The sequence below is a fragment of the Oryza brachyantha genome, chromosome 7 (genome assembly GCF_000231095.2).
Source record: "Oryza brachyantha chromosome 7, ObraRS2, whole genome shotgun sequence".
Taxonomy (NCBI): domain Eukaryota; kingdom Viridiplantae; phylum Streptophyta; class Magnoliopsida; order Poales; family Poaceae; genus Oryza; species Oryza brachyantha.
Genome location: NC_023169.2, coordinates 12812750 through 12823386, shown reverse-complemented (window position 1 = coordinate 12823386; position 10637 = coordinate 12812750). Strand labels below are relative to the sequence as shown.

Genomic DNA, 10637 nt, shown 5'->3' with positions numbered 1-10637 from the left:
ATCTGTTGATAATATGATTAGCATATTACATACGTACGTGAAATAACGCTATCCACATAGAGCTAGCTAGCTTAATTCGAAGTTGTAACAAGGGGTGCCCATTGACATTTGTGAGAACGACGTAGAAGAAACGGCGACACAACAACATTACGTACGCTAATCTTGCTGATGTGCCGCCACAATTCATTTCTATATCTATTAGCTAGCACACATATTATTTCTCATGCATATCTGCAGGCGTAATGAACGATCACATTTTAATTTAATCAGCCGACATGAAAGTATTTAATCATACAGTGCCGCATTAATTAATCTCCCGATAGGAAACATCTATCCTGGTCAATCCTCAGCATGTACGTACTCCATACACACTTAATTAAATCAAACACAACCCCTCTAAACCAATACCTTTTCATAGAAATTCGTGCAAAAGCATACACAGCATGGACTGTTCGTCCGTACGCTGCCGTCTCAAATCGCTTTCCTAGAACTTGCTCTAGGAAACAAAGCTGAATAATTCCACTATAAATACGTGCACCTCCTTACTCTTCGTCTCCACTGCAAGCTAGCTGGTAGAGGTTGATCCAAGCGAAAGATAGCTCACACGCACGCGTCAACGGCGCATCCTCTCCTTCGTCTTCTCCGATCCGATCCTTTCAGCTGCAGGTTGCAAGTTGCAACTACCTAGGTAGCTAGCTAGGAGTGGTGTGCTCCGAGAGCTTTTTTTGTCTTTGACATGGGTAACTGCAACTGCTTGGAGCGGGCGAGGGCGAAGGTGACGGCTTGGGCCGGGGAGGACGACGGCACCGGCGAAGATGACTACTGGGGAGCGGCGGCGGCGGAGTTCTCCGGCGGAGTGGCGCAAGGCGCGCTGTCGACGAGGAAGGAGAAGGACGGCGGCGGAGGCGGTGCGAGTTCGCCGACGAGGCGCGTGAGGATCCGGATGACCAAGGGCCAGCTCCGGCGGCTGCTGGACGGCGCCGGGAGGGGGTCGGCGGTCGAGGACGTCGTCGCGGAGATCATGAGCATGGGTGACGTGCACGTCGAGCCAGTGGAGGCGGACACCCACGGGCCGCCGCCGTCCAAGCTGGAGACGATACAGGAAGACATGGACGAGTAGCGCCGTACGGCCCGTACGTCCATGGACGGAGAGGAGAGAGCGTGAGATCGTCAGATCGATGGATCATCTGGAGATGGACTGTGTGTTATTTTGGATATACTCTAGTTAAGTTTTGTAGGACATATCATGCCATATAGAGGTAGAAATTAGGGGATGGTGTGTATATACTAATAGATGTACAGTATATTTTTGTACTGGTATGTGATATATTGCATATTCCTATCATCCTTTTCACATATATATTACGGATGTTCTATATCATAAGATATTTTGATTATCTCTAGTTTTATATGAAGGCTAATGAACTAAACACATAAAAAATTATATATTGATATATAGATGAATCTAGATAAGATTAAAAATCTTATCTCCAGTGGCGGAGGACATAAGAAAAATAATTATGACACGTTACAGATAAGGTCTGTTATTCGTGACGGTTTGTCTTACGACACCCATTACTGATATGTTCTCATCCATAACAGGTCGTGGTTCTATCTCAACAAATCATCCGTAATGATCCATAATTATGACCTATTACAAACAACCTTATATAATAATGGGTCATTCCTAGTGGCATATCGGAAACGGGATACATTTTAAGTTGTTACGGATGAGTTATCTATTAACGTCAGATTTTAGCAAATTGCCGCTATGAATTAATCTATGATTAAAGACCAAATCAGACAGGAAACAGGACAATCGGATAGAAGACCATGTGAAATACGACTCGGAATCAGCCGATGGAGTATGGATCGGATAAGAAATAGAGTCCGATTGGGCCTAGAATGTTACAGATAGATTCGTGAATAATCAGAGTCCGTGGGGGTTGGAAGAAGAAGAGTAAAAAATGTCAATTTTGTGAAAAAGATGAGACAATTGATCATCTGTTCTTTCAGTGTAATTTGGCTAGATTGGTCTGGAGTGTGATAAAGTGTACTTTTGCTGTTAATATGGTAAACAACAGTAAAGATTTGTTTGATAACTGGATGAGAGGCTTCAATAAAGCTACGAAAAATCTGGTAGCTGTAGGAGTTTCAGCAGTCTTGTGGTCCATTTGGAAAATCAGAAATAATGCTTGTTTTTGTGATAAGTTCCGAAATGATCCTGTAGAGATAATTTTTCATATCGCTAATTTCATTTCATTGTGGTCTCTTATACAGATCAAGAGGGACGGAGCAGGAAAACTTGAAGCAGGAGCTAGATTACTCAAGCAAGTGGCAGTTGAAATTTAGGATGTTAAACATGGCTGGGGTATGAAGACGAAACGACTAAAGGGATGAGCGGGTCTTTTTACAGTTTTCAGGTGGAGATATATTTGGGAAGAAAGTGTAGTATGCATTTTTGTTGAGAAAATTTTTAATGCTTCGATTTTATTTTCTCATATCTAAGGGACCTTCTTGACTTGTCTAACCACAAACGACAACCTCGATGAATGAGGGTAAAACGCAAGGGATTTACATTTCTAGAGCAACAGAGGTAACAAAAAAGCACTAGTTAACATGTGTCCTTTCATTTTATTTTCCCTTCTATGTTCTGAAACTAACACTTAGCATATATCCTTCCATTTTATTTTACCTTTTACTTTTAGAGATCATAACCACTAATATGAATAATTCAGATCTTCGAACACCATTCTGTAATAAGTTCTTTCATTTTTTTTCTTGGAGTGCCTTTCAGTAATTAGACACCAGTTTAGTTTTTTTATTGCTTCGAATTAAAGGAGGGAATTGCTAAAATACTGTTGGAGAAGGATGTATCTTTTGTTTTCTACTTGTTTAAAAACTCTGCCACCAAAGTTTGTGTCCTCTTGTGCTTAACTTTATTGCGTAATGCGTATTTGTTCTATATCTATTAATCCGATCCAAAATTAATACATAGTATCTTGCTTTTCTTTTCTCGTATGGTGATCTAATAGTTGGAACAAGTGACCCTTATATAATAACAAAATTAGTCGTTTGATCAAAGGTCCAAGTAACCCTTCAGGCACCAGCTTTTCTCAGGAAAGCTGAGGCGGCCAGCCTATGAGCCCTATATCTCTGGCTCATAGACGACTTCAATTTTCTTTCATTATATGTGAAGTGCTCATTCTTTTCTGACTGAGTAAACCATAGTGCAGTTGGAGCAAGGGCACTCTTATCATACCACATGGTTGATACATAGTGGTGTCACTGTCGATTTCCTCATGCCCCACCCAGTTCTGAGCCATGGGCGTAAAGAGCAGCTAGTAGTAGCATGATCAGCACGAGAATTAAGAAGTGTATAAATCCTGTTCGGTGCATGTTACTATTATTCAGAGTTGAAACGAGCACTTGAGATCAGGAGAGGCCCTTTTGGGCTTTTTTTTGCTCCATGATAAAGAAAGACAGCAGAAAGCCACTGCAAAAGTGCCATTCTTTCTGTGCACGTTGATCGGTCTAATTATCGTGTTGCACGAAAAGCGCCATGAAAGAAAGGCACCATGAGCAGCTTGATCACCAGGCGGTGGGTTTATCGGTCGGCCTGCAATTTCAGATTCTCTGAACCTTTCTGGCCGGTCGAATTCTCAGTTGTCTCCATACGCCACAGGCCATAGTGGAGCACTTGGATTCGCTGGAGTACACCGGCCGTTTTACTTGGCAAAACAATCGCTGCTCACTGCTACATGCCAGGTAACCCTTTCTGTGGCACACATGGAAGTAATGGAGTCTGATCTGTGTCACTGTGTGGCCTGTTTCAGGAATGATATTGGAAGCAATATGATATCGACGGAAATCCAGGAAATTCTTAGCTCCAAACTGGACTTGAAGTGTCAAGGGGTAATATTGTGCTTGAAACATTCAGACTGCTCACTCTACTCCCTCTGATTCTAAATATTAGTTGTTACATGTCCTCATCTCCTTTTTTTTAAAAAAAAATCAAATCTAGAATGAAGTTTCAAAATTCTAATTTTGGCTATGGCTGATAATCGGATAAGCGGACGATGAAACTCAAATTGAGATTATTTTTGTGAATGTACATACGTTGCAGATGTTTCTATGAGTTTCACGTAGTCACATGTTTATTTTTGCAATGAAAGCCATGATGTAAGCAATCATATTATTTTTTGGAAATGGCGATATGATTACACTAGATAATCAAGAATCATGAAATGGCAGAGCTCCTGCCACATTCCTCGAAAAAAAGATAATCAAGAATCCTAGACTAATATAGTGGTGAGGTAAACGGTGACGAGTCAGCTTTAGAGCAAGTATAATAGCAGGCTACAAGCTGACTAAATGCTTATGTGGAGGAGAGAGGGGATGAGAGAGAGTTTAAGCGGGCTATAAGCTCGTAGCCAGTTTGGGCAAAAGAACCAAAAAAACTCTGTGGGAGTGACATGTGGGTCCTGCATTAATAATAAAGAGATAACTACTATATGGATGGGCTAAGAGAAAACTATAAAAAATTTTATAGTTAGTTTGTTGGCTATATTATTAGCCTTCTCTTAAGTTGAAGATACTGGGATTGATTCAATATGGACTCTAGTCCAACATGGCTTGCTAGCTTAACTTTGCAGAGAATGTGAGCTCCAAAGAGGCACCTCATCGTTCAGATAAGAGGAAAAAGGTCTGAGAGTGACATGGGGAAACCGGTTAACTGTGGAGGATTACTCGCTTAATCTTCATGGTAGCTTAATCCACTGGCGTAATTGTCATGAACATCACCTCAAAAGAGTGCCCAAATTTATTCTTTCCTATATAGTAACCGTATGTTCTAACCTCATCTTTATCCAAATTCAATGGCTTGTCAAACTAGTGTCAAACTAGCGTGCATTTCAGTAACTGAATTTTCATGAAGTAGATGCCGGCGATCTTCCGTAGAAATTCAGAACATAGGGATAATTATGTTGGCTTTCAGCATAGTTTTGTACTCCCCTGTGCACTTTTGCTATTGATAAAACGTTTTTTTTTCTTCTGTCAAACACGTATGTAATGCATGGGGGCCTAGGGGAGCGGGAGTGTATAGGATTTTTGACTTACGTATATGCCTTTAAATTATCATTTGATTAATAGAATTAAAATTTTTAAATGTTTGATCAATAGGTGGACCCTGACTTACGGTATTTAAGATTTATCGCTGTTAACTTTTGGACACTATGATAATTGTCTTATTAAGTATAATTTCATTTCTACGTATTTACATATATTTTTTAATAAAATAATTAGTCAGACATATAAAAAATCAATGACGATAAACCTTAAGAATCGAGGAATACTTCTTTTGTTTGTCCACGCTCTGCCGTCCTGTGGGGACACACGCCCTGTGTTAGCTAGCTCTACGTTGTCATCTGTCAGATCTGTGAAGACGATCAAGGTATTCACAGTTAAATACTCCTATATGGATTAGCATCTCATCTTCAGAATCAATAATAATCTCCATCAATTCTGATCAGATCGAGGTCGCAATCTGGGCTCTGGGTGTGATTAACCCCGTACGCGACAGACATGACAGACAGACACTAGCTTCCATCGTCGCTTTCCTCTTCTCTTCCTCCCTGAACAGCCTTTGCAATTGCAAGTTCTACTTATAAACTAAATTTTAAATTTTAAAAATTAAATTTAAAGCTAATTTAAGGGGGTTTTTCCTAGTTTATTATTCAGTATTTGCTTTAATACCGCTAAGAATCCATATAAAAATTTTGCTCATAAATTATTTTTTAGTCGTTAGTAAATTATTTCACTTATGCTTGATTAACAACGCTTCAGAAAGTCAAAGGCCACGAGACACGGCGAAGTTTAGACGCCAAGATCACGCGCGGGCTGCGCATGTGCATCTCTTCCATTCCGCGACTTAGATTATGCAAGGCTACATGTGTATATATGCAGCTACGTCTACGTGATTTGAGCTGTGCTGTTGTTTTCTGGATCGTGCAGTTGGGAAGCACGCACAGATCATGTCGCTGTTATTGTTTGCTGTAACGCCATATGAGAAGGAGTCCCCGTGATGAGTGCCGCACGAGATGCTGAGATTAACTGCTGATGACCACTTTGAGCAGGTACAATAACAGACTATAAACCAACTATAAACATATTTTAAGGAGATAAAGAGAAAAGAGAGAAGAGAGGTGGACTATTAATTGCTAGCCAACTGTAGCACTTACACAATGTGTGTATGACATATGGGACATAGTGGTATATGTTTTATAGGTAGCTATTATATGAGTTGGCTATTAGATTGACTATAGATGAATTAGAGCTAGTAGTTGGCTATACTGTTGAACTTCTCTGACATAACATGCGTGGTGTTGGTTCGGGTAAATTAATAAAGTGCATGGTAATCATTAGCTTAAGGAAGTACTACCTCCCTGTTTCATGTTTCATAATATAAGATGTTTTATTTTTTTGGTTATAACATTTAACCATTCGTCTTATTTAAAATTTTAGTACAAATATAAAAAATTATAAGTTGCGCTTAAAGTTCTTTTGATAATAATAAAGTAAGTCACAAGCAAAATAACTGATATTCCCATAATTTTTTGAATAAGACAAATGATTAAGTATTATAATCAAAAAAGTTAAATATCTTATATTATTAGGAAACGAAAAGAGTAGGATGTATATAAGTACTTGCCACTGCCTCTGTAATTACATGCCACTGTCCATGTTTCACAATGTAAAACTATGTATGTAGTTTTATAGCAAAGATCTATTAAACTCATAATTCGTTATATCCTTTCTATCAATGTCAACTAGGTATCAATTAGTAAATGGATCCTAGTTGTTCAATTTTTAATAACCAAGATCATTCTTAACTAAAGAGAAATTATCACTATGAGTCAGACTCAATAGAATTGGATCCATTCCAAATAGCGATAATTAGAATTCTCGATCCCTATCCATCTCTCTTTCAATTTGAGATTTTGGATTCGAAATAGGTGCATTTGACTAAGTCGTACTTTGAATCCAATTTCAAGTTTGATTAGAAGGATAGAAAGGCCATGAGGATGGGAAAAGAACTCATTACAAACGGTCCCATTTTTTCGCTTCAGTTATACTTATAAACCAAAATTTAAATTTTTAACCTTGATTTTAGAGTTTTTCGTAGTAACTTATTTTCCTATCTTTGTTTTTAGAACGCTAAGAACACATATAAAAATTTAAAAGCGATACGATCACTCCCTAGATTCATATAGATAGTAATAATAAATTTAGATATATATACAAATACTTTACATTGTTATACAGATGATCTTACAATATAAAACAGAGGAAATAGAATCTAGTTTATTTTTGTTAGCTTTAAATTCAGCTGATCATATGTCAACATAGACCGGGGATATATATAACCTATTTCCATTATTACAAAAGCTTGAGGCAGTAGAGAAAACAATAAATGGCAGGTATTTTAGGATATTGTAATATAATCATCAAAATTCAGATCAAAGCGAACAACGGGGGATAAGATCGGCCTTTGGCGTCGATGGCTTCATCATTTCGAGCAGGCTAAGCTCGCCAGTCGCCACCGAGTTAGACCATGGTGGATCTATTGGGTGCCACTGATGGGTCCACCAAATCTTCAAGTGCAGCGCATGTAAACATTCCCCCCATTCTTCAGAGAACGCACGCTTTCGAATTCAACCAGGGATCAGGCGTGCCGAAAGCAAGGGCGAAGCCCATCCTGTAGCAATACGGATTTTTATTATATCTTTAAGAAAGTACCTCTATTTATCATAAATTTTGGTATTTCGAGATACAAAATATATTGAGGTACTAAATTTTATATAAAAGATATTGTACTTTCTGATGTTTAATTATAATAAAATTGCTCATAGCTATATCATAGGGCTGAGGTAATGCCATTTGGCTGGCAATCATATATTCTTAGAAATTTTATAATTATTTTTTATTATGCAGTAGACGTATAGGCACACATATCACTATACTCACAATATCACACTCACACACACGCAAATATGATGTCTAACACACGTGGTAAGATAAAAAAAAGTGTCATTTTCGTAATCTCAATAAATTTCTATTGAAAGCATATGCATGTACTTAATATGGATATCAGGATTTTGGATTTAAACAACTCCACAGCTATGCCATATGTGCTTCAATGGAATTAAGAAGCCTTAGTTGTCTTAGGCTGGAATGAAATATAGTATCATGCTATATTTTGGGACGGCCCAGATGTCAAGTTTGTGCCTTTGTGACTTTGCGGTATAAGTGGATCTAACAATTTTCAGTTATCATTTGAACTTTTCTACTGATTTGGTTATTGCCCATGACTTAATATGTTTGTCACTTTAATTCTATACGGAATCAGAATGTTTTAGTTAGCAATATGAAAATTTAGGCTCAGAGCCCTTGATAACATTCACGCAACCACCAACTATTTTGACATAAGGGGGAGATCTGCCTGCCTTGTTGAAACAATAATAAGTGCCGATCTTTGTGGCGACAAATGTCGTCAAAATTCAACATTTAACTGAAGGTTATTTATTATTAGTTAATTTGTTTCTGTTAAGTCCACGATATGCAACAGAGTTTCCTCCATCTCCGTAGCAAGTTGCATCCCATTCTCTTTGAGGCTAACATGGGGGCACTGAACACAATATATGCTAAATCCTTGGCATATTATGAGCATTTGATTTTCTTTTTTTGATACACAAGTCAGCCACATACAGCCTGTTTGGGGGAACTTTTTCTAGCTGCAGCTTTTTCCAAAAGTTGTTTCTGCCAGAAGTTGCCCTAAACAGTTCATAGCTTTTAAGAATCTATAGTTACGGATTTTCGAAAATGAACTAACAATCTAGAAGCTGGGTTTAGGAGCTTTTCATATTCTCATGTTAGAATCTAAAGCTCCCCAAACAGACCATATGTCTTTGATCCCGCCATTATTTTCACTCATATGGGTGAGCCAAGAGCAACTTTGGGCACTCATCGACACAATGAGCCTGTTTGGGGCAGCTTCTTCCGGCTGCAGCTTTTCCAAAAACTGCTTCTGCCAGAAGCTGTCCCAAAAGTTGTTCCAAACGGTCTACAGCTTCTAAGAATATGTAGTTACAGATTCTGGAAAATAAACTAAGAAGCCAGTAGCTAGAGAATCTGGGTTTAGGAGCTTTTCTAGATTCTCAGAAGCTGGCTACCAAGCAGTTGTTTCTCGGAATCTAAAACTCCCCAAACAGGTCCATTATTTGATCATGTGTCGGTTTGTAACGTTGACTCCGAACTAACCGGGATACTATGAATTGTGACGGGGTGATGCAGTGATTGCTAATGATTTTTAACTTAGAAATGCTATACTTGATGGTATTTTTGTGAATTCGTTTATAATATAATGTTGATTGTTATGTTGTTCTATTGATTTATCAAATAAGTGCCCTAAAATTGGGGAGATGCTCTCTAAAATTAATAAACAGTCGCTTTCTTCTTCTGTAACCTAAATCTACCATGATACATGATATGGTTATAACCGAAACCGATGTTATCAGTTTTTACTTCTCCCACGAACATTTCGGCTTTGAGTATTAGCTAACCGAATTTTGCAATAAACCAAAAAAAAAAAAGAATGCCTAGGTCTAAGTGATGGAGCGAATTATAGTAGATTTTGCCTCGGGTCTAGAAATTTTGCATATATCACTGCCTTTTAAGGAAGTAAAGCCATTACCTTATGTTACACAAGAGGTGAAACAAGAAGGTGCTATGTACTATTGTTTATTTAACCCCATTATAAATACATGTAGATAAATGACTAAAAATCAAATCTTTTTAGGAAAATAATTAAATGCTAAGAAAATTCTTTAAAGGAAAGGACTAAATAACACTCATTTTATTTTGTATTATAAGAGGTTCTAACCCTCTACATTCATTAAAGGATCAGTATGTATGTATGTATGTATTCAGATCATTATAATCTATATCTATATAGATATCCTATATAATTAAATCATCTTATAATATAAAATCGAAGATTATATAACCAAACTAGTTTAGCTAGTATATACATTAATACATACATTGATTTATTTTTCAGAACTGTTTTCTTGTTCATTTCAAAGCCTATCCTTGTCTCACACTGATACTTCTTGCTCTGTTTTTCAATATTCCTACGCTTTTTTTTTGTTAAGATCAAGTATTATTTTGCTTTTGCATCTGAGAAAGTGATAGAAAAAGGAGAATTGGTGGAGTTGGGGGAAATACAAATACTCGCACTCTTGCTGAAGGAAAAGTGATGGCAGGGCAAACTGGAAAAGTGGTAGCCATCGAGGATATTTGCCTGCCAAAAGTGCCAAATGTTTTCTCCCGAGAACGCCCTCGAAACAATAAAGAACTGCAATATTGTCTCTTTTAACTCTTTTAATAGATCAGTCCCCGAGAAACATTGAAATTTGCAGATCTGAAATTACTCAGAGCAAGTTCAATAACATAAATACATGGTCTCACATGTCATACGCACACTTTGTCTTAGAGTCCGTGTACAGTTGACTACAAGTTAGTAGCCCACCTCTCTTCTCTCTTCCCTCTTTATCTCTTTAAAATATGCTTATAGTTGG

At 37.8% G+C, this 10637-nt stretch overlaps 1 protein-coding gene across 1 annotated transcript; it reads left to right on the top strand.

Annotated features, from left to right (window-relative positions):
• Positions 1-736: 736 nt before the first annotated feature.
• On the top strand, positions 737-1253 carry LOC102710998. Its single transcript, XM_006657723.2, has one exon. The coding sequence runs from the start codon at positions 737-739 to the stop codon at positions 1118-1120; it is 384 nt and encodes a 127-aa protein (XP_006657786.1). The 3' UTR covers positions 1121-1253.
• The last annotated feature ends 9384 nt before the right edge of the window (positions 1254-10637 follow it).

Bases quoted from the DNA above. Each gene is read 5' to 3' on its own strand.
- LOC102710998 (XM_006657723.2), top strand. From the start codon at position 737: ATGGGTAACTGCAACTGCTTGGAGCGGGCGAGGGCGAAGGTGACGGCT.